The following is a 23,680-nucleotide window of genomic DNA, read 5'->3' as shown; positions in this document are numbered from 1 at the left end:
TTATAAAAACACAGCCTCAAAGTAACCATGGGAAATTTAAACAAAATACAGAAGCTTAAAAGTGGGAGTCCCGAATAGTTTTCATTGAACATACGTTCCAATGGAATTAGGAAGTCACTTATTACACTTAGCTGTTTGTGAAGTTTTTGTCTGCCTTACAGATCTCCCTAGGAACACATTTTCCTACTTCAAAGGGCTTCTTTTCTCAGTGATATCATTATGAAGACACAGTCAATATGTCTGTAAACCAATAGGCAATAATAAAAATATCTAACAAATAAAATAAACACAGAAAAATAAGATCATACAGTACTGGTGAATTAGAGTTTCAGAGGCCCTCTGATGAATTACGTTGGGTTGAAGGAAATGGGAGATTCCCAAGGAATCAAGGTAGCCACCACAGTGTATGTTAAAGTGGTACCTGGAAATCTTCTAACAACTGAAACAACCAGAGTTGCACAGTGAGTACCCATTCCTTCAGAAGAGACAACAGTAGTTAGTCAAAATGAAGATAAAATAATGAGATAGCTATAGTGCATGCTACAGACAGGAGATGAGCAAGTGATTACATCTCTTTGTACATTTGTGTGGTGCAAAGAACAGCCTTCATTTAAGGGCTTGTGGAGAAAAGAATCAAATCAAAATGTGATTAACAAGTTGTCAAAGTTGAAGTTTCTATTGCTGTGATAAAACATCATGACCATAAATAACTTGGGAAGGAAGGGGTTTAATTCATTTTTTTTTTTTTTTCGTTTTTCGAGACAGGGTTTCTCTGTGTAGCTTTGCGCCTTTCCTGGGACTCGCTTGGTAGCCCAGGCTGGCCTCGAACTCACAGAGATTCACCTGGCTCTGCCTCCCGAGTGCTGGGATTAAAGGCGTGCGCCACCACCGCCCGGCCCCATTTTATAATTTGTAGTTCATCATCATTTACAGGAAGTCACAGCAGGAACTACAGCAGATGCCATGGAGGAGTGCTGCTCATTGGCATGCTCCTTAGGACTTGCTCAGCCTGCCTGATAAAGGCGATTCTGAAGAAGTTTCCTATGAAAATAGAAAACAAGAAAACAGTAGAAACTAGAGAAAAGCTCACACACTATGAAGGGGAGAGACCTTGGCTGAGACATGTTGAGGCTCAAGGGCTTTGCAGAGAGCAAAATTTAAGAACTAGTAACCAGGATACCTGACAACTTTCTAAGCCAAAAAACTAAAGTCACTGCATGAGTACTTTTAGCTGAATATAGCAAAATGCTAAAGAAGAGAATGATTTAAAGAAAGAATTTATAGTCAAAAGGGACGCAGGCTGGCAAGATGAAGAACATTTATTATCTGATCATGTTAAGAATGAAAAGGCATGTTTGGGGAGCAAAGGAGACTGTAACGAACAGAAAGGAACTCTCTCTTCATCAAGATAATGGGGATGAGAACTCCAAAGGCATTCCAAGAGTTTGCAGAATCTCAGCATTTGCTTCCCTGTGCCACCACAAATACCTGCTTCCCCCATCTGTCACAATGCTCCTCAGTCACTCCAGTCATGATTCAGCCATCCTGAGTATGGTCTATGCCACTGCATGAGAAGGCCAAAGTCACACTCTGTAGGAACCATATATGCTAATTATGCAGGTCCACACAGTTGGCAAGGTACCAGGGTGGGGGAGGGGGGAAGTCCAGGTAGGGTCTTGTCCCAATGGCAGCAACATATGAACCCTCAAACCCCACCTCCATAGTGACACGCTTCCTCCAACAGGACCACACCTTCTCCAACAAAGCCACACCTCCTAATGTGCCACTCCTTTTGGGGGCCATTCTCTTTCAAACCAGCACAATGGCCAAAAGAAATGAAGACTACTGGATAGAATAAATGCATTTTTCATGTAAAAATGTCTGAATTTTGATGGCCAGGATTAGAATGCTATGGCTTTACTATGTTTCACAGAAAGCATATGTTGGAAGCATTATTCCCAAGATAGAAGTGTTGGGAGATGGGCCCTAATGAGACATTATTCTGCCATGAGAATAGGGTGAATGATTTAATACTGTTATTCCAAGAGTGGGTTTGTTGCAGGCATGGCTTTGTTTTAGTAGTGTGAGCCTGGTCCCCTCTCGTTTGTCTGCTTCCTGCCATGAAGTGATTCGGTAAGAAAGCCCCACCAGATCCTGGTCCTTGGATCTTGGAATTATTGGCTTCTAAAACTAAGAAATACATTTCTGTTCCTGATAATGTATCCAGCCTCGAGTATTCTGTTCTAGTAGCACAAAACTCCTGGATACCTCGAGAACCTCCAGAGAAGGCCTTTTGGAGTAAACTGGCAAAACCAGATTTCATGTTCTATTGTTTTCAACTATGTGTCAGAAATGAGAAGTTATTCATCTAAAATGAGGTTATGAAGTAGGTCTTAGCTCAGGTCTGCCACTGTGACTGTGACCTCAAGTCATTGTCTTGTAACTGCTTCAATTTTCCATGTATATGGAGAGCAAACCCAGGGCCTCCTGCATGCTAAGTCAGTGCTCTGTCACTGAGCTACAGCCCCATCCCCTCAGTTTTCCTGTTTTACAATGAAAGAGCGGGCTGGAAATGGTGACATGAGCCTGTAATCCAGGCAGGTGGCAAAGGCAGAAGGATTATGAGTTCAGATTTGGTTACATGGCAAGTTTCAGGCTAGCCTAGGCTACCTAGTGAAATTCTGCCTCAAACAATCAAAGCATGGAGCTATCCGCTAAGAAAATGTCTCTGTTGCCTTAAACTGCTTCAGTTGGTCCCCAGAACTCTGTAAGCACTCCATCTTATCTACAAACACCCATGACAATGACGTTCTGTCTTACAGGTGAGGCCACTGAGGCTGGGGGTGTTGTCCCGTGGTAGGAGGCTCACTGAGGCCACTGAGGCTGGGGGTGTTGTCCGGTGGTAGGAGGCTCACTGAGGCCACTGAGGCTGGGGGTGTTGTCCCGTGGTAGGAGGCTCACTGAGGCCACTGAGGCTGGGGGTGTTGTCCGGTGGTAGGAGGCTCACTGAGCGTGCAGGAAACCCTCAGCAGTCCGTCTACAGCACACTTGTAATCACAGCTCTTGGAAGGTGGAGGCTGGAGAATCAGAAGTTCAAGGTCAGTTTCGTTACACAGCAAGTTTGAGGCCAGCCTGGGCTACATGAAAACTGGTCTCAACAACAACAACACCCTACATAAATAGGATTTCTAATTAAAAGTGGCTTTAGTAGCTGGGTGTGGTAGTCCAGGTACAGCTGGGGGAGGTAGAGGCAGGAAGATCAGTGGTTCAGAAGTGTCCTCAGCTATGAAGCTAAATGGAGGCTAGCCTTGGCTTACATGAGACCTTGTCTCAAAAATCCCCCCAAAAAATAAAAATTAAAAATAAAGTGGTCGTACCAGACATGGTTCCCAGTACTCAAGAGGCAGAGGCAGGCAAATCTCTATAAGTTCCAGGCCACCCTGGTCTACATAGTGAGTTCCAAGCCAGCATGGTCTACACAGCAAGCTCCAGGACAGTCAAGGCTGCATAGAGAGATCTTGTCTCAAAAACCAAACCAAAACAACAACAAAAAAGTGGTTTTGCTACACTTTACATTGTATTTCAATTTGTTCATGCAAACCAATCTTCTATAATTAACCTAATAAATTATATACAGATATGCATGGCATATTTATATTATATAAAATAAAATACAGTGCATTAAAGGGTTTATTTAGTAAAGTTCACAGGGTACCCTTATAAGTTTCCTTCAATTACCATCATCTGTAGATAAATTACAAGTGTGGAGCTAGGCAATTACTTTCTCTTCTTCTTCTTCTTCTTCTTCTTTTTCTTCTTCTTCTTCTTCTTCTTCTTCTTCTTCTTCTTCTTCTTCTTCTTCTTCTTCTTCTTTTCTTCTCCTCCTCCTCCTCCTCCTCCTTCTTCTTCTTGGTCTTTTGAGACAGGATCTCTCAACAGACCATTATATAGACCAGGCTGGCCTTGACCTCACAGAGATCCACCAGCCTCTACCTTCCGAGTGCTGGGATTAAAGGCATGCACCACTGTGCCAGGCTAGCCCAGTTACTTTTAAACACCGTTCACTGAGACTTCTGAGTCTGGATATTTGTGCACATACATTCTGGCCAAGCACTACAATTCATTGAAATTATTTTCATTCCACTTCCCACTTTATAATTTTCTTGGCTTCTGCAAAAGATACTTCTCTAGTATCACAAATTGAATTATTAAGGAAATACGTAATTATTCATGAAAGGTATCTAGAATACAGTGTGGATAGCAAAGTAACAATGGAAAATTACCCAGTGTCTATCAGAGAACAGGACACAGCTCCAAAGAATGTGTATAAGCCACCTTTTCAACAAGCCATGAAGCACAGCTTTGTATGACGTACCTAGTATTTAACACCCACCGTCAACAAACAGCAACTAGGACTGCAACAATGATAGGCTGAATTACTATTTTTTGAAGTGCCATCAAGAGCCAGAGTTAAAAGTGGAAATACGTAACATAAGCATTATAACTACAACCTAAATTAACCTTATATGCATGAAATGTACGGAGCGTGGTGACATGTAACTTCTATTTCTTACCACAGACATTCCAACAGTGACAGGGAAAAATCACAGAGTTTCTAGGTGAAGACTCAAGGGTATGGATGTATCCAGAGACCAGAGCCAAGAGGGCACTAACGATGGTTAAGGATATCGATGACATTCCCATTACTTTCATGCTTCCTATATGCTGGACACAGTGTTAGATGTTTTAAACATTAGGTCACAAAACACTCCTCCCTTGACAGATTGGCAAAACAAGGCTAGAAGAGGCAGGCTTACTTACTGAATTAAATGGTTAGTTGTACAAACTCACAGAGTCCAAGTCCTGGACTTTTGGCCACTGTGTTTTCATTCATGGCCAAGAGATGTATTTATAAAGCCCACTTCCCAAATGCTACAAGTGCCATCCAATTTATATGACCTTGGTGGGTTTTTCTTTTCGTTCTTTTTCAGATGTGTTAACAATACCTGATAAGCCCTTAGGACAAGAAAATACAAATCAAAAAGGGAAAACTGTAAGTAGATGGATATATCCTTTAAACATTATTGGCACTTCTATTATTTAGAGTTTATTAATATTTACTGATATTCTTCAATATGCATGCATGCATTCATTGTCAATCAATTTTAGGGTTATATTATAAATTTATAGAGTAATATAATTGTCCCACTGACTTTAGCAAGTCCTACAGTTCAAGTCAATGTTTTTGATTTGCTATTTTTTTTTTTTTTTTTTTGGTTTTTCGAGACAGGGTTTCTCTGTGTAGCTTTGCGCCTTTTCCTGGAACTCACTTGGTAGCCCAGGCTGGCCTCGAACTCACAGAGATCCGCCTGGCTCTGCCTGATTTGCTATTTTTATAAGAAGCCGTATAACTAGTAAAACACAGACCAGGAAGTGTGGAGTTTGAGCCCATCTTCTGTGATATAAACTTTTGAAAAGGCCATTTGCTCATCTCAATTGCCCATTTATACTTAAAGTTCACTATTTGGATTTCTCTTGTTTATATGCATTGCCAAGCTAACAGCAACAAGTATTCCAGAAATAGAACAGGAATTGTGTGGCTTGGAATAGAGATCAAGCAAAAAAGAAATGTCTAGATGAAAGATAATGAGAAAGAAAATTTTGATATATCTCACATTTGCATTCAGAAGGGAAGAACCATGCTCATAGGGAAAGTTTCCAAGCCCTAAGGAAGCACCAGTGCTTTTTCTCACAGTATTTAATCATCAACTGATACTGACTCCAAGGCATTGACATTTCATGCTCATTCTCTTTCATAGGGAGTAGGTTTGCTGTGAGAATTTTTTGGACTCCATGCAACAGAATGTAGTAATCACTGGAAAGTCTGAAGTCCTCAGTTCTTTAGGACATTACTGACTAATCTTCACACTGGCTGTCCCAGCAAGCCATTAAGATGTCCTGGAGATGTTAATGTTTGATGTTCACATCTTCATACTAACTCATGCATCTAGAAACAGCACAAAGACTCTGGTTGACTCCACAGTCTGTGCTTATGTTAGAAGGAAGGGCATGGCTTCTGTACTGCATTGCTGTCACAGGAGGCCGAGATTCCAAGTTAGAAGACATGGACTGGGTACCAGTCTTTCCACTGTTAGCTGGGATTAAGTTGACACTGTTCATGGTACCTGTGTACCTACTGTGCATCAGGCCCTAAAAAGGACATCTTGTGAGATTATACCATAACGCTGGCACCATTTTAAGCTGTTGTGAGCATTGTTTTGATTGGATGCTCACAAGTGGGAATTCCTATGGGTTTTAATTACAGGTGAGGTCACTGAAGTGGACTTTGGATAAACTACCTAGGGGTGTCAGGATTTTATTCTAGAGCGCATACAGTCAACCACCTCCTGGGAGCCCATCTTGAGAAGTTAAAGATACTCAAGTTACATCCCATTTAATGATGGGTATACATTCTGGGGAGTGCAATTTTACTGTACAGAAACCACACAAAAACTTAAGACTGTTATGACATCACTAGGTAATACGATCTTAAGATCACTGTCATGTATGTGGTCAGTCACTGACCAAAAGGTATAGTTAATAGAAGAAATGAATGCCATAGCACAGAATGGAGCAAAAACTCCCTACTCAGTCATGATAAAGCAGACAGCCTGAATAGTCCTATGAGTATTAAAGAAATGTGTGTCAACAGATTATAGGAATGAAATAATGCAGAATGATATGGGGGGAGCTTTTCAGAAAATTCAACACCCAGACATTATATAAAACTCTGAACAAACTTGTAATAAAAGGTAGCTTTCTCCAAAAGTTCACATATTACATTGCATTGAACAGTGAAAGACTGCTTGCCCTTAAAGATCAGAAACAAGGCAAAGTGTTGCTGATAGTTCTCGTTCAGTAGAGTGCAAGAAATTTTGGTCACTACACTATGGCAAGCAAAGGAAATAAAAGTCATGTAGACTAGAAAGGAGGAAACAAATTCCATCTTCAGATGATACAATTGTCTACATAGAAATCATCAGGTAGCCTGCAAAAGAAAAAACCAGGAAACTAGTAACTGAGTTCAGGAAAGCTGATGAAAACAGATTCAATTGTGCAACAAAATAAAATAAAATAGTATTTTTATATACTAACAAAAAACACCCAGAAACAATTAATACAATTAATATGTTATACAATAACATAACTCAGAAAAGATACAACACTTATAAATCTATCAAAAGCATGTATAAAATATAGTAAAAATGACAAGTGATAGTAAAGGACATTGAACATCTAAATAAATAGAGAACTACTGTACTCCTGACTGGAGAGGTCAACATAGTCAAGATGTCAGTTCTCTTCAAGCTGCTCTGAAGATATCATGTAAATTCTGTCTAAACTGTAGCTTTTGTAGAGAAAATATCACTCCAGAAATGTATGTAGAAAGACAAAGACAAAGAAATATTTTCAGAATATTTGAAAACAATCTTTAAAAGGAACAATGTAGGAACAATTACTTTGTATTATGTAATAAAGAATCAAGAGAGTATGATTTTGGAGGAGCAGCAGATACATAGATCAGTGGGAGATAATCAGCATCCCAGTGGGGATGGAGAGATGCCTTAGGGGTGAAGAGCACTGGCCACTCTTGCAGAGGACCGGAGTTTGATGCCCAGCACCCACATGGTGGTCTACTCCAGTTCTGGGGATCCGATGCCCTCTTCTGAGCTCTCTGAGCACCAAGCACACACATGGTACACATAAAAACATGAAGACAACCTCTCAAACCAAAAGTAAAATGGATAAGTCTAATAAATAAAGTGTTAAGGAAAAAAACATGCCAGCAGTTGTCCCGCAGGTACAGTGAAATGGTTGGTAATGATGCAGAAGGAATGTAATGGAGAGGAGAGACCTTTCTGACTGTGTTGGGGGCAACTGGACATTCACAGGCAGAAATTTAAATGAATCATGGCCTAGGTCTCATCAAGAATTTAAAATAGAATGAAACTAAAACTAGTGGATTGTGGAGGAAAATATAGTGGAAAATGTTATAGTCACTCCCCCACAAAAGATGAATAGTTTCTTTTTAAAAAACGAAAGACAGAAACTAGATCTGTACCTGCCAGTAACTGAATTCTTGGGTACTTATCCTACAGAAATTAAGAGTTATATGTTAGGAAGGAAAGCCTGGGAACTCATGTTCACAGAAGCCTTATTTATAGCTTGAACTTGGAAACAACCAGATGTTCACCAACTCCTAAGTAAATCCGGGAGCAATAGTCAGCAGTGCAAGGGAGCAAATCATTGACACATTAAGTAACTTTTTTGAATTTTTGAGAATTATGCTAAGTAAAAATAGACTACTATCAAATACTATTTTCATAACATTCTTGAAATAGTACAATTAAGAAGTGGAGAACAGATTAGTGGTTGTGTATGGAGGCAGGGAGGAAACAAATGTGACTATAGAAAGGATTTCTTTTGGAATATTCTATATCTTACCTTTATAATGGTGATGTCTTTGTTGTGAAATCATACAACAGTTGTGTTAGAGCCACTACCAGGGGAATCCATTAAGGGGTACACAGGCTCCCCATTACTTCTTAATAAAGCCAAGAGAAATTCAAATGGCAGCCTATAAGACAAATTACATACAGCAGACTTAGAAGTTTGAAAGAATCTATCACCAGGGCAACAGATTTATAAATTGAAGACATTTCAGAGTTCTAGAACAAATTCCTAAACAGCTAAGCTTCACAAGCAAGTTGCAAAATCCTCAGAATTCTATGGGAAAGTAGGCCTTGGAGTAATTTGAAGGTGGAAAAGGAGGTTTTTATGAACCAAGGTGGACGGTGTGTTAAAGAGATGCTCTGTTTAGAGACCAGCGCCTGGAGCACAAATCTGAACTGGGAAGGACTGGCTGCACCCCTTTCCAAGCCCAGCTTATCCAGGTGGCTGTCTTTCAATAACATCTTCATTGTTTTTGAATTAAATTTGTAAATTAAATTAAATTTGTAAATTTTAACTTGGACAATATGGCTCAGCTAACTTCCATTTAAACACTGGCATTGACTGGATCCTAAATCCTTTTCCCAAAGTCAGGATGCATGAAAGGTTGAGAGGGATGGGAATTTAATTTTACTCAACAAAGAGAGTATTTGATAATGACAAAGAGAAATTGCTATGGTGTGGTGTGGTGTGGTGTAGTATAAACAAAATACCTAGAATAAAATTTATGAGCATATATAAAGTATACACAGTGATGGGTTTCATTATCTTCCCACTCACATCTATCATGTGCTTTGATCATATTCACACTTCCTGTCAGCCCCTTGTTGTCCCCCTCCGCTGATCCCCTGCTCCTTCCCTACTGGCCCCCATTCTATTTTCACATCTGTAAAAACTTTTTGGTGGCCCAGTGAGTTTCACTGTGGTTCCCTACAGGAACCAGTGAGAAGCTTTTTACAGAAGTACAGGCACCTTACCAGGTACTGCTCAGTTGAAGAAAATGTCTCATCCCCAGTGACCACCAAATGCCTGTCTCCTCAGGGAAGAGCGGGGTCTCATAGGTGTCTCCCTGCCTCCATAACAGATGTTGGTAGGGCCAAATTTTTTTTTTTTAATTAAAAGTTTTATAAGCCGGGCGGTGGTGGCGCACGCCTTTAATCCCAGCACTCGGGAGGCAGAGCCAGGCGGATCTCTGTGAGTTCGAGGCCAGCCTGGTCTACAAAGCGAGTTCCAGGAAAGGCGCAAAGCTACACAGAGAAACCCTGTCTCGAAAAACCAAAAAAAAAAAAAAAAATAAAATAAAAAAAATAAAAAAGCCGGGCGGTGGTGGCGCACGCCTTTAATCCCAGCACTCGGGAGGCAGAGCCAGGCGGATCTCTGTGAGTTCGAGGCCAGCCTGGGCTACCAAGTGAGTCCCAGGAAAGGGGCAAAGCTACACAGAGAAACCCTGTCTCGAAAAACCAAAAAAAAAAAAAAAAAAAAGTTTTATATTCAGTATTTTCAAAATGAAGACATCATATTTTACTTTCAAAGCAAAGAATGAATATTTTAAAATATTTCTTTATTTTATGTGAATTGGTGTTTTGCCTGTGTGCATCTGCGGGAGGGTGTCGGATCCTCTGGAACTGGAGTTACAGACAGTTGTGAGCTGCCATTTGGGTGCTGGGAATTGAACCCAGGTCCTCTGGAAGAACAGCCAGTGCTCTTAACAGCTGAGCCATCTCTCTAGCCCCCACAAAGAATGACTATTTAGGAGTGTTCCAATCCATAAAGTCTTTTACTGTTAAATGATTCATGCTGATTGCATAATTATGTAATTCATATAAAGTAATATGAGGGTCTGGTATAAACAAGCATTATGTGAAGTATGTTCAGTATAAAAAGAACTCTACAATTTTAAATGAAAGAGTGTAGTCAGGAGCTTCCTATCTGAGTATTTGCACACACTCGAAAACAACAATAAAGCAGGCAGACAAGTCACCAAGAAAACGATGGTCACGGGCCACTCTTATTAGCCCTTTGGTCTTTCATCTTCGAAGCGGTTAAATGTTCTATTAATGACAGTAGATGTATATTTTGATCACAAATGCAGTCTGAGTATGAATAAATAAACACATATCGCCCTCTTCTTTGTCCCTTCTAAGTAGGAAAACAAAAACAAAAATGCTAGATGTCTCTCGATGGCCTGCACGGCCACAGTTGTCCCACATACGGTTTGAACAGATTGTAACTTGATCTTCTGAAACCTTTCTTGAACTACAGTTCATCCAGTTAAGGAAACCTTGGGAAACACGTCCTACTGACATAGTCAGTGGCCTCCGAAAGGTAAGGATCTGACCAGAAGACAGCTGGGAGGGTCTTCAGCAAACCGAGGGCCGTGGGAAACTGGCCAGGTGCCACTCTTGTCAACAAGATACCAGCTCCTTCAAGTAAAGCTGCGAGAAGGCATGGCCACTGACCCGCCCGACCATGGCTACAGTCGACTTCTTGCTGCCATTATGTCTCCTAAGGTACCACTAGAGACGGAATTCTAGGGATTCTCTTTTCTCCGTGGAAAACAATCCTCTCCAAGCTTCAAAAGTACATTAACTGTGGATCTCTGATTTTAATGGCTGTTAAACTCCCTTTAGTGTATTGTTTACTTCCACTTAAGAATTTTGAAAACCTCTGATAGCTTGAAAGATACCATTGTCCATGGTACCCACGGTAAAGGCCACACTACAGTCATCCGCATGTCACGAGGTGCCCTTAAGGTACTCCTCCATTTTAGCTCTAGCCAGGGGCGTTAATGGGTCCAATCTTGTGCAGGTTTTGTGCAAGTCATCACAGGAGTTTGACAGGAATACCTAGATTCAAATCCATATTCTTCTATTCTCATCACCATAAAATTTTGAGTAATTTATATCACATGCTATCACCTATTTCAAGAAACTTCAAAGAACTTGAAACATTATAGGCATTTGTTGAACGGTAAGTACCCTTTTATCCCCTTCATGAGCATATAGCACAAGATGAGAAATAGGAGTAGTGTATCAGAGAATATGAGCATATTTAATGTCAATAGACACTGCCAGATTGTCCTTTAAACCGGAGGTACTAACATGCATATGTACTCAAATGTAGGAAAACACCCATTACCCTCCTCTACATTGTAGTTTTTTGTTCATTTGATGACCAACAATAATATTCCACCAATACTTAAATTTCATCTTTTGATTATTAATGAGAGTGAACAGTTTTCATGTGTATGTCATCCTTGTTGTTTCTATTATTTGACTGCTTACAGTCATCCATGTTTACAAATCAGGTTTTATGCTTATTTATTTATATGTGATTTTTATATTCTAAATACAATGCTTGGTTATCTATGATGGTTATTGATAGTTTTTCGTTTAAATGTTGATGGGGTCAAATTTAGCAGCTTTTCCTTTACGATTGTCACCTTATATCTAGTTTTAATATCTTGTTTAGAAGATATTTCTTCTTCCCAAGGTGACATCAGTATTCTAGATTTTTCTATTATATGCTTTTTTTTTTTTTTTTTTCGAGACAGGGTTTCTCTGTGTAGCTTTGCGCCTTTCCTGGAACTCACTTGGTAGTCCAGGCTGGCCTCGAACTCACAGAGATCCGCCTGGCTCTGCCTCCCGAGTGCTGGGATTAAAGGCGTGCGCCACCACCGCCCGGCATTATATGCTTTTTATGTTTACCTCTTTTTGTGTGTGTGTGGTGCTGAGGATTGACCCCAGGGTTTCACACATGATAGGCAAATACTTTACCAACTAAGCTGTACCCCCAGCTCATGTTTAGCTTTCAAACCATCTGGCTGGTTTTCTTTTTATGTATAACAAAAGAATCTCATTGTCTCAATGCCATTTAACAAAATTATCCAAGTATTTAACATACCTTTTGTCTTTCAACACCCACCACACCACCACAACACCCATTACCTAACTCCAATAACTAGTGGGGTTAGCGGCCTCTGACCCCTTTCCTACCTTGTCACCAGGACAAACTGGCAGCATATCATTTATGTGAGAATGTTTAAAGGGCTGGAGTGATGGCTCAGCAGTTAAAGACTAGGTTCACCACCAGAAAAGAATATTTAAAAGCCTCTTCCTTTTATGTAAGTAGCTAGTGGTGGTTGTTTTTCTACCTAGTAAAGAGACAACGCCTGGGCAGCCAACATGGAGAGACACGGATGAGTCCTGATTACATGGAGTCACTGCAACCAACCGTGCCCAAGCCTTAGAACTCCCAGTTAAATAAACATGTTCCATTTTAATGAAGTATATTGTTTGAAAGCAAGCATCATAAACTCCATTGATGTCTTTCCAAGTCAAGTGTACATTCTGCATGTTAAAGTTGGTTAATACTTAAATGTTACCCATTGTTAGAACTTAGGAGAGGGACTTGTTTACTGTAGTTGTTCAATGTCTGAAAATAATTGAGTTAAGGAATGGCAAAATATTAGATTCACAAAAATTCAATAAGAAATATTTTGAAGAAGTTGGAGAAATAGCTCAGTGGTTAAGAGCACTTATGCAATCATGTGCACGAGTTTGAATCCAAGGACGCTGCAAATACATGTAATGCCAGCTCCAGAGTTAGTACGTGAATTTTAATAAATTGTCTTAATTCTAATATGAATATGCAGACTGGCTGACTGAATGAAAAAAAACAAGGTGCAAATGTTTGCTGTCTGCCAGAAACTCGCCTCAGTCGCAGTGACATGCACAGACTAAAAAGATTGAGATTTAAAGTGATATTCCAAGAAAATGGAATGTAAAAGCAAACAGGAGTAGTAATATCTGACAAATTAAACTTCAAGCCAGATAAAGAAGGTCACTACATATTTGATAATTTCTACTGCAAAGTAATTAGGAGACAAAACACTTATTTAGCTTTAAACAACGTTTATACCTTTAGTGAGTATTGAGAGTAAAATGATCTTGAACAGTATTTTGTATTATAAGTGGTCTAAAGTTAAAACTTCCTCTTTTACAAGGTGGCTTTTACACAAAAAGAGTATACTACACCAGTTTTCAGAGGGGAATCTACAGAATTCAAACCCAAACATCAGGTGAGTCCTATTATCCTAGTCTGGTACCATTTCTATTCAGTTACTAGCTTTCTCTAAATACTACATATGCATGTATATGTATATGTAAGTATACATAAATAACGTATGTATTTCTCAAACCAGAACTAGTCATTAGAAATGCCTAACTACCTTTAAAAATAATGCATTTACAAGCTAATCAATTTCAATCTGAAATTAAATCTTGGAATATGTGTTTCTGAAAAAAAAAAAAGAAACAAAACAAAACAAAAAACCCAAGAGATTCTTAATATGCCACCTGAGTATCTATTAGCATTTGAAAAAATAATTATAATATATTAATCATTAAAATGCACTTTGAGCTGAGTTGCAGTGAACTAGTAGGCTGATTATTTCAGATTTTGCATTTTTTTCAATCTCACAATGTAGAAGCTGCACAAAGAGACTGACTAAGAGGCTTCAAGAATAAGATTTTAGAAGACGAAGCCTTTAACAGCTGGGCTATCACTCCAGCTGGGGAGTGGAATCCTGGCTGCTCTCTCAGAGGACCTGAGTTTAGTTCTGGGTATCCACATCTGGGGCCTCCCAACCACCCATAGTGCCAGCTCCAGAGATCCAAGCCCTACTGCCCTGAGCGGGCAATCACATGTAAATAAAATAATTAAAAAATATATAGACAGATTTCATTTTAAAGATTGCTTCAACAATTGACTATATAGATCTCAGTTTAATATAGCTAATCTCACTGTAAGCCAGAGATTTTTACATTATTCTCTTAGCCATCTCTGCATACTCAAAAAGCCCAATTCTACTGTGTCATATTAAGGACTGAGCAGAGGCCTTCATTGTGGAAACTCAAACTTAAAGGCAGATGATGCCCCAAGATGATCTTTAAAGAATAATATCATGGACATTTACTACTTGTATTCATTTTTTTTAAATTCTGAAATTATTACTAAATGGTAAATATTTATAGCAGATGAGATTTTGACCTTGGTGTTAACCACCTACTGTCTCAATAGACACAACTAACTCTAACCATTAAAAGAAGTATTTACAGTGGCGTTCCAGGAGTTAATGATTTCACTGTAGACAGAGTAAGGAAAGAGGATCCCTTAAACCCGGGCATTCCAGGCCTGCCTGGGCAACACAGGAAGATTGCATCTCAAAAATAAGTAGAGAGAGAGAGAGAGAGAGAGAGAGAGAGAGAGAGAGAGAGAGAGAGAGAGAGAGAAAGACTCAAAAAAAGGTAAATTTAAAAGCTAGCAATGCCAGTGCCTCACCAGAAAAATTCCAAGTAGCCAAAAACAAACAAACAAACAAACAAACAAAACAAAACAAAACAAAAAACCTGAAAGGATATGTTAGAATTAGGAATTTAAATTTTTTTCGCTAAAAATTTATTTTCGGGGTTGGGGATTTAGCTCAGTGGTAGAGTGCTTGCCTAGCAAGCACAAGGCCCTGGGTTCGATCCTCAGTTCAAAAAAATTCTTTTCACTCAAACTTCAAGTATTTTCAAATAAAGTTGACTTTTCAATTGACAACTTACTTTATAAAAACTGACTAGAAAAGTCATGATAATTTTAAATAAGTGCTAAGGAATTTCTTTTTTTCTTTTATATTGTACTTTCAGAAATTCATCAAGGGTGGTCTTGATCCTTTTCTAAGGAACATAAACAGCAAAATGTCATTCAAAAAGAAGAAAGACCAAGACACATACAGATATCCAAGCACTTTAAGTACAGAAGTTGCAGAACACGAAGATCAAGACCCTCCTTACCCAGAACATTCAAGGTCTGCAGGATCTAATACAACCTGGGCTAACGATTCTAACCTCATCACAATCCACATGGTAACCAAAAAGAATAATGTGCCTCCTGACCATACTACCACCACCACAATGACTTCAGACAGGAAGAACAAGTTGCCACATGATCCTACTCTCAACACAACAAACACTTCACATACAAAGAGTATATTTACAAGTGATAATCCCGTTATCACCATAACAAAGATTTCAGAATCTGATTATAAACTGTCAACTGATCCTAGTTCCAAGACAACAAAGCCTTCAGAGACAAGGCTATCCAGCGGCCCCAGTTCCAATACAACAAAGCCTTCAGAGACGAGGCTATCCAGCGCCCCTAGTTCCCATACAACAAAGCCTTCAGAGACGAGGCTATCCAGCGCCCCTAGTTCCCATACAACGAAGCCTTCAGAGACGAGGCTATCCAGCGGCCCCAGTTCCCATACAACAAAGCCTTCAGAGACAAGGCTATCCAGCGGCCCTAGTTCCCATACAACAAAGCCTTCAGAGACGAGGCTATCCAGCGCCCCTAGTTCCCATACAACGAAGCCTTCAGAGACGAGGCTATCCAGCGGCCCCAGTTCCCATACAACAAAGCCTTCAGAGACAAGGCTGTCCAGTGGCCCTAGTTCCAATACAACAAAGCCTTCAGAGACAAGGCTGTCCAGCGGCCCTAGTTCCCATACAACAAAGCCTTCAGAGACAAGGCTATCCAGCGCCTCTAGTTCCAATACAACAAAGCCTTCAGAGACGAGGCTATCCAGCGCCCCTAGTTCCCATACAACGAAGCCTTCAGAGACAAGGCTATCCAGCGGCCCTAGTTCCCATGCAACAAAGCCTTCAGAGACAAGGCTATCCAGCGGCCCTAGTTCCAATACAATGAAGCCTTCAGAGATGAGGCTATCGAACGGCCCTAGTTCCCATACAACGAAGCCTTCAGAGAATAGGCTATCCAGCGGCCCTAGTTCCCATACAACGAAGCCTTCAGAGACGAGGCTATCCAGCGGCCCTAGTTCCCGTACAACGAAGCCTTCAGAGACTAGGCTATCCAGTGGCCCTAGTTCCCATACAACGAAGCCTTCAGACACTAATAGGTTGTCCCATAATCCTAGTATAAATGGAAATAAATCTTCAGATCCTAGTAAGTTGTCCCATGATCCTAGTAACATTTCAACAAAGTCTTCAGATCCTAGTAAGTTGAGCCATGATTCTAGTATCAATGCAAGAAAGTCTTCAGATACTAATAAGCTGTCCCATGATGCTAGTATCATTTCAACAAAATCTTTAGATAGTAAGAATAAATTGCCAAGTGGTAAGCCTAATGTCAGTTCAGATCTTACTACCAACACCGCGAAAACTCCAGCTACGAGGGACAAGTTAGCATGGGCTCCTGCCACCGTCACAGTAGACTCTTCAACTACGCAGAGTAAGTTAGAAGAACAGCTACCAGCTGTATCTTTACCAAACTGCCCAAGAGAACCGTCAGTGACTGGAAATGTTAGCATATATCACCCCTCAAGCACAATCAATTTTACCTCTGACATTGAAAATTTAAAACAGTCAATAGTACTCAAATCAATTTTAAGTAAAAATCTGCAAGACCTTTCAGATGAGTTATTTTCTACACCAGAAGCCTGCACCAACGCCGAGGAGATGCAGGGAAGCTCCCCTCTGCCTCTAGGTGTGCATGACAGACCATCATGTGGGACAGAAGACAGAGTGTTTGAACAAGTCCAAGATATAAACAGCTGGCTTTCACCCAAAGACATTCTGAATTCACAGGCTCTTTTAAGTCCTGTGATTAAAAGTGTTCCTCAAGATTTACTTCCAGAAGGCGGGCCAGGAACATCTTCAGACATAGGAGATGTCTCTGACAAACACTTAGGGGCTGCTGAAATACCCTTTCCAGTGAACAGAAAGAGCAGTTTCAAAACCAAACATTTAGTGAGTGAAGTATCAGGTTCTGATCAGGGTTTAAATAGCGATGTACGTGACTACGTCATTAAGCAGATATTCCCTGCACCCATATTCTCGAAGCTAGAGACAGGAGCAACAGTACTGAACGAGACACAGATGGCCTTACAGGACCAACTGTTCACATACTGGGAGAGAACTACATCTTCACAGATTCTTACCTACGAAGAAAAAAGCAATGGAGCTCCTTTGTCACGGCCAAAATCCGGGATAAGCACAATAATACAGTCATTTCCTGTAGAAACTCTTTTAGATTCTGGGATAATCAAAGTGATACAACTAGATAAAGAAAACCAGAGCTCTCTGTTGGACATACAGACAGCCTCTCCTGAGGAAAAGCTGCAGAATCCCACAGAGCAGCACCATAATGTCAAAAGCCAAACAAAACTGCTTTCAAGACAGACGACACCTAGCACTAAGCCCATAGAGACCTCTGTGAATGCAGCTGATTACACAGAAGACAGCCAAAGTACGTCGGCACAAGAGCCAAACTACCCAAAAGCAGAAAGAAAGTCTGACTCCCCAAATGAACACCAGAGTCCGGACACGGAGGAGGCTGGGCTCAGTTCCGCTGTAGAGTCTCTAAGTAACTTAATGGGCAATCTTAAAGACACAGACTCAGTCATATTAAAATCCATCCTAAAAACTATCTTCAAAAATTTCTTCAAATACAATCAGTCTGAAAGAAGAGAGTATCTAGACAAACAGTTTGACAGACTAACACAACATTCTTCACCACGTGGTACAGAATACTTAGAAAAAACGCAAGAGAATTTTAATAAAGCGGGCAAAGCAGAGAAGAAGCCCATTCTGGATCCAAAGCTGTCTGTGTTTCTAGAGAAACTCTCAGAGTCAGAAGTAAAAAACATGAAGTCTGAGTTAAGCAAGCACATTCAGCATTACCTTCTAGAAAAGCTCTCAGAGGCAGGCCACATCACCAAGGAGGACTTACCCCAAATTTACCGAAACCTGTATCTGATGAACGAGAAAACAGAGTTAAAAGAGCAAAGCTCTTTTCAGGACAAGTATTCCAAAACTGTTGAGGAAATCATGTCCTTTGTAAATAATTTTAACCATCATTTCATAGATAAACATTTAGAAATAAAGCTTAGATCTTTTCTAAATGAAATTCTCCAAAATTATTTCGTGAAGAATCTTTCAGGGAGCAATTTATTCAATGAGACAGACAGTGTGGCGCTCCGTCCCAGCATGTCCTCCATGGCGAGTAACAGCTCTTCGAAGCCTCTGCACGGGCTGGGGCAAGACATTGCCAGCGGAAGTTTTGGTTCAAGGCTCAAAATAAACATGAAATACCCTTTCAACGAATCTCTACAAAATTATCTTAAACCTTTATCAGAGAATGAATTATTAAGTCTAAAAGCTGATTTGAGCAAATACGTCCAGGTCCTCTTTATAGATAAACTTCATAAATCAGGGCTAATGACAGAGAGGCAACTAAAGGGGATCAGTCAGCAAGTTAACTCGCTTAATTCGCCTCCCATGCCATTCAAACACATAAACACAGATTCACCTTTTAGAGATGAAAGTTGCTTTATGAGGGAGGATTCAGAAGAGCAAAAGAAATATCCGAAAACTTGTCAAAATACTACCTTTCGAACATTGCTTGAAGATAGATGTGGAGAAACAGAACTGACCAGAAAGGGAGAAAAAGGAAGCTCCTTTCCACACAATTTAAAAGAAAATCCATCAACAACCTGGGAACATAAACGTGTTTATAGTAGGGAAGTTAAAACATTAATGAAAGTACAACCTCCTTCCAACAAAAACATCCAGGCAATTCCATTAAGTAAGTCACCAGAAAGACCTGCAGATATATTACTTAAGAAACACAAGCAAGACCATGGTTTCATGCCACTTCCTCAAGCAGAAAATTCTATTTACAAAACAGAGACTCAAGAGCCATACAGTTGGGATGGTAGAGCAAAACCAATTCAATCAAAACTCTGCTTTGAAAAGACACTAAAAGTGAAGGCGCTTGAGAAAAGGGATAACAATAACATTTGCAAACTGGCTGTTCAGGAAAGACCTGATCCAGGATTTTCACCTTACCTAAAACTTCCTACCTGCAAAACAGCAAGAGAAAATGAACACTTAAACAGGCTCTCCTTCCCTACCTGGCGGGCTAACACTTTCATTTATGTCAACACAGACAATGGGGAGCAGTCAAAACTAGACCAGTATTGTCAGAGGTGGAAAGAAAATAATAATAATAATAAAAAACACTTGGTAACATTTGCACAATTCAAAAATGAAATGGAAACTCTTTATATAAACCCGTATGAAGACTGCAAAGAAAAATGTGCCAGGGGTGCGGAATCGCAGTCGTTTCGGTACAAAGAGGAGGAGAGAAACTCCAGGCCATCTTTCTTCCCAGAAGTACTGACGAGAGAAAACATGAAATCCAAAAGAAAAGAAAGAGATTACACCACCAAACCGAAGAAGTCATTTCACAAGATAGTCAGGATACTGCCAGCCGCACTGCCCACTGCAAGGCCTCATCTCCGGAAATCTGTTCCAAGGACCTTACTCCACTGGACCGCGAGAAGAACTATACACGTAATAATGCTTTTCCTAAGTATTTTCTTCTGTGTTTGGCAAAGCTTTGTAATAATTTTGCCTTAGAATATGGATGCCTTCTAAATGAAGTGTGTGTGTGTGTGTGTGTGTGTGTGTGTGTGTGTGTGTGTGTAAAACTTTAATAGCCCCAAGATATACAGACTTCCATATTTTAAAAATATTCTGAAATTCAAATATCTTAACTGATTCAAAATACAATTGCAAAACCAGAGTGCCTTTTTATGAGGTAGGAAAAGGATACCTTGTCTGTACATGACTTAGGAAATGATGTTCTTTTCTCTAGGGAAGCTCTCTAGGCTGACAAATGTGCAGCTCAGGCACCCAGCCCTGTCTTTGGAAGCCCTGCTGGCTGGCCATCCTGACCACAGCCTAGGGTTCTGGGCAGTAAAGCCTACATAACCATGAGTGGCCAGGTACCATCGAAACCTAAGTGAGATTTTCTTCTGCCAGAGATAGAACTGTAGACATGGCTTTTCCAGCTATCTGGATTATCTGTCAGTAAAGAATACGAAGCTCTGACTCTGCTAGGAATTAGAAATATATATATATAGCTTATACTCTTGGGGATTGTGAATTGGACCTTTTCAATTTAACTCTACTTGTTCGGTCCTTTACCCTTTCTGCTGTATCATATTCTGAGATCTTGAAAATGAGATTCTAGGTTTTCTCAGTTCTTTGAAACTTGTACAGTGTTTGGATCAGACTCACTTGCCCACCTCCTCCCAGACCCACCTTCCTTTCCTACCTACCCAAGCTGTGTCCTCGCCCCACCCCCACCACGTCCAATTTGTCGTGTGAGCTATGGATGCAGAGTGTGATCAGCTTACTCAACTTACCAGCGGCCACACTCTTAAAGAAAACTTACTCCCCAGCTCCTAGCAGCTATCAATTGCCAACATCTCCTTGGCTAGGGGCGGGGCTTCCTTCCCCAACCTACCCTTTCCATGCTGGGATTTTGATCTGGCTTGACCTTGCACAAGCTATCACAACCACTGTGTTTCCTATGCACACCTGTCCTTTGTGTCTTGAGGACACTGTTTCCTCGGATTCACCCACTGCCTCTGACTCTTAGTCTTTCTACTCCCTCTTCTGCAATGATCCCTGAGTTTCGCGAGAAGAGGGGATGCGATATAGATGTCCATATAGGGCCAAGTACTCCAGTCTCTTATTCTCTGCGCCTTGGCCAGTTGTGGATCTCTGTTAATCACCACCTACAGTAATAGAAGCTTCTCTGATGAGGTTTAAGAGATGCATTAACCTATGGATATAACGTAACTAATAATAGTCTAATAATAGCTTCCTGACCTGACAAGGATGCCAGCTAGAGTTTTTATCTATCAAGTGGGCTTTAAATCCAAACAGAAAGTGGTTGGTTACTCCCATGATGTCCATGCTGCTGTTGCACCAGTGGGCATGCCTTGCCTGGCAGATGTTATTCTAGCTTACAGGGTTCACAGTTGGTAAGACTGATGACTATTTTTTCCCTCCAGTAAGATGCATAGTACCTTCCAGCACTATGAAACCTAATAGGGATGAAGTTTCCAGGCTCTGTGACTCATGTATGTGGTATCTTCAGCAATATGGTCTTATCGTTAAATCTGGAGGGTAACCAATAGCATTGGCAATAGCCTGTAATGTTTGAGGGTATATAGGACCTCACTGGTAAATAACTCTAAAAGCATAACATGTTGTTGGCACTAGGTTTTTTATTTGTTAGCCTGTGACATCTAGTAGGGGCAGCTATCCCGCTATAGGTCCCATAAGGCAATTTCATTATACACACAGAGAAGCAGATAGGTTTCCATGCGACTTTTTTTTAGAAAGGTCCCCATATTCCTCCTCTACCCCACTCTCCCAACCCTTCCCCAATTTAACTCTTCCTGTTCCACGATTAGGAAGTTAAGCTGGCTACTAGGCTTTGTGTGTAAATTGTAAGGCAAGAAAATATAGAAATAGAAGGCATTTATTCTGATTCTTTCTCTGTTAATTTGTATAATGGGCATGACTCATAATTTGGAAAACTGTTAAGATGTAAAACTGATCTTAAATCAGTAGCTTGATGTGCATATGTCTGCCTTTGAATGGGAAAATAAATCTAATTTCAGAAGTTACTTTGAGATTGTTTTATACAATAAAACAAGCTAATAACTTCATAGTGGCAGGACAGACAACTCTCTATTACATGTAATGTAAATATTCTAACAGCTTCTTAGTAGTAGGATAAGAATTTATACTCCTAATTTTAGATTTTCTATCTAAATATAGTAATTTAGTATTGAGCTAGTATGTGTGTGTATATGCGTACACACAGGCATGTGTGTGCTATGAAAAGGAACAGATTCAGTTTCAGTTCTGAAGAAACAAAAAGTATCAAGTTCCTTTAGACATTTTTTTTCCAAATGTAGAAATTGTGTTCACGTCAAATAGTATAAAAGCATACATGATCTCTTAACCCTTTGTGCATGCATGTGTATGCATGTCTGTGTGTATACAGGTACATATGCACATATTGTGGAGGCCAGAGGTCAACCCTGGCTGTTGCTTCTTAGTGCTATCCACTCTGTTTGTCGTTTGGTTTGGTTTGAGACGGTCTCTCATTGGTCTGGAACTTGATGATTAGGATTGGCCAGCTGGCAAACTTCAGGAATCCTCTTCTGTCTCCCGGCCCTGGGATTCCAGGCACTTACTACCATGCCCAGGTTTTGTTTGTTTACCACCTGAGCACCTCCCCAGCACTCAGAGCCCTCTCTGTGAGAGCAAGGGAGGACAGTGTACAGTCATCTCCCTGTATTAGGACTAAGTGTTTCTAACTTTTCTAACGGACAAGAGCATTGAATAGCACTGGACCTTCTGCCAGACGATCACAAAGATGCCCCTCTACTTCCTGAAATCTAAGAACTTCTGAAATGAATCAATCAAGAGAGAAAAGCTGTGTTGTTGGGACCTGACCCCAGAGGACAGCTCCTTGAGGGTTTTTAGCTTCTAGCTTCTTACTTCCCACTCCCTTTGAAGCAGCAGATCCTTTTTTAAAATCCAGGAATAGAAGGGACTTCTTTTGAGCCAGTGGTGTGGTTCCCATGTCCTTCTACTGACACCCTGGTTACCAGCTGAGGAGCTTAAGTTGTTAATACTGACGAATGTAGCAGAACCTCTCTTAAGAATCAGCTTGGGTTGCTTGTTCTACCTACATTAGAGGAAAAGGAATCACTGGGCATGGGAATATACACCATGCACTCCAAAGGCCAGATGATGTCAAGTTTTAGGCTAGCCTAGGCTACAAAGTGAGTTCCAAGCCAGTGGGTTCCAGGCTAGTGTGGGCCAGAGTGCAAGATCCTGTCTCAAAAAGAAAAACAGAAAGAGAGAGGGAGGGGGAGGAGGGAGAGAGGGCGGGAGGGAGGGAAGGAAGGAAGGAAGGAAGGAAGGAAGGAAGGAAGGAAGGAAGGAAGGAAGGAAGGAGTATCTTCCTGTTATCTCCAAACCCAGGCAAAAACTCAAGTCAGTAGAATTGGATTTTAGACTCTTGGAGCAGACTTCCTTTTGTGGATCTCTCTAGTCATCCAAATTCTTACTAGTCCTACCCAACCTTCATGACCCTACAATTCAACTAGTTCACTCTTGCCTTATTTCCCATCAAAACATCCATTTCTGTGAGTGGCTGTCGTGTGCCACCACCCCCACCCCAACGGGATGAACTGTGAATAAGCTAGCTTACACCACTGTATGGCTAATGG

The 23,680-nt window shown here is 40.5% G+C and overlaps 1 protein-coding gene and 1 long non-coding RNA gene across 2 annotated transcripts in view; one reads left to right on the top strand and one right to left on the bottom strand.

The window, feature by feature from the left end:
• The window catches only part of C2cd6 (C2 calcium dependent domain containing 6), a 92,266-nt gene that overhangs the window by 64,630 nt on the left and 3,956 nt on the right, over positions 1–23,680 (top strand). The window contains exons 15-18 of the mRNA XM_052749538.1: positions 4,992–5,053; positions 10,774–10,836; positions 13,517–13,591; positions 15,198–19,928. Of these exons, the coding sequence (XP_052605498.1) occupies positions 4,992–5,053; positions 10,774–10,836; positions 13,517–13,591; positions 15,198–19,928 (4,931 nt within the window). The remainder of the gene's footprint in view (positions 1–4,991; positions 5,054–10,773; positions 10,837–13,516; positions 13,592–15,197; positions 19,929–23,680) is intronic.
• On the bottom strand, positions 1,302–8,719 carry LOC128117560 (uncharacterized). Its single transcript, XR_008220838.1, has 2 exons — positions 8,506–8,719; positions 1,302–7,048 (listed from the first exon to the last, which is right to left on the bottom strand). It is a non-coding gene; the product is annotated as an uncharacterized LOC128117560 (long non-coding RNA).

The sequence above is a fragment of the Peromyscus californicus genome, unplaced genomic scaffold (assembly GCF_007827085.1).
Source record: "Peromyscus californicus insignis strain IS unplaced genomic scaffold, ASM782708v3 Scaffold_21__1_contigs__length_65335640, whole genome shotgun sequence".
In the NCBI taxonomy this organism is placed as follows: Eukaryota; Metazoa; Chordata; class Mammalia; order Rodentia; family Cricetidae; genus Peromyscus; species Peromyscus californicus.
Note: the sequence above shows the minus strand (reverse complement) of the source record. Positions and strands in the feature narration are given on the sequence as shown.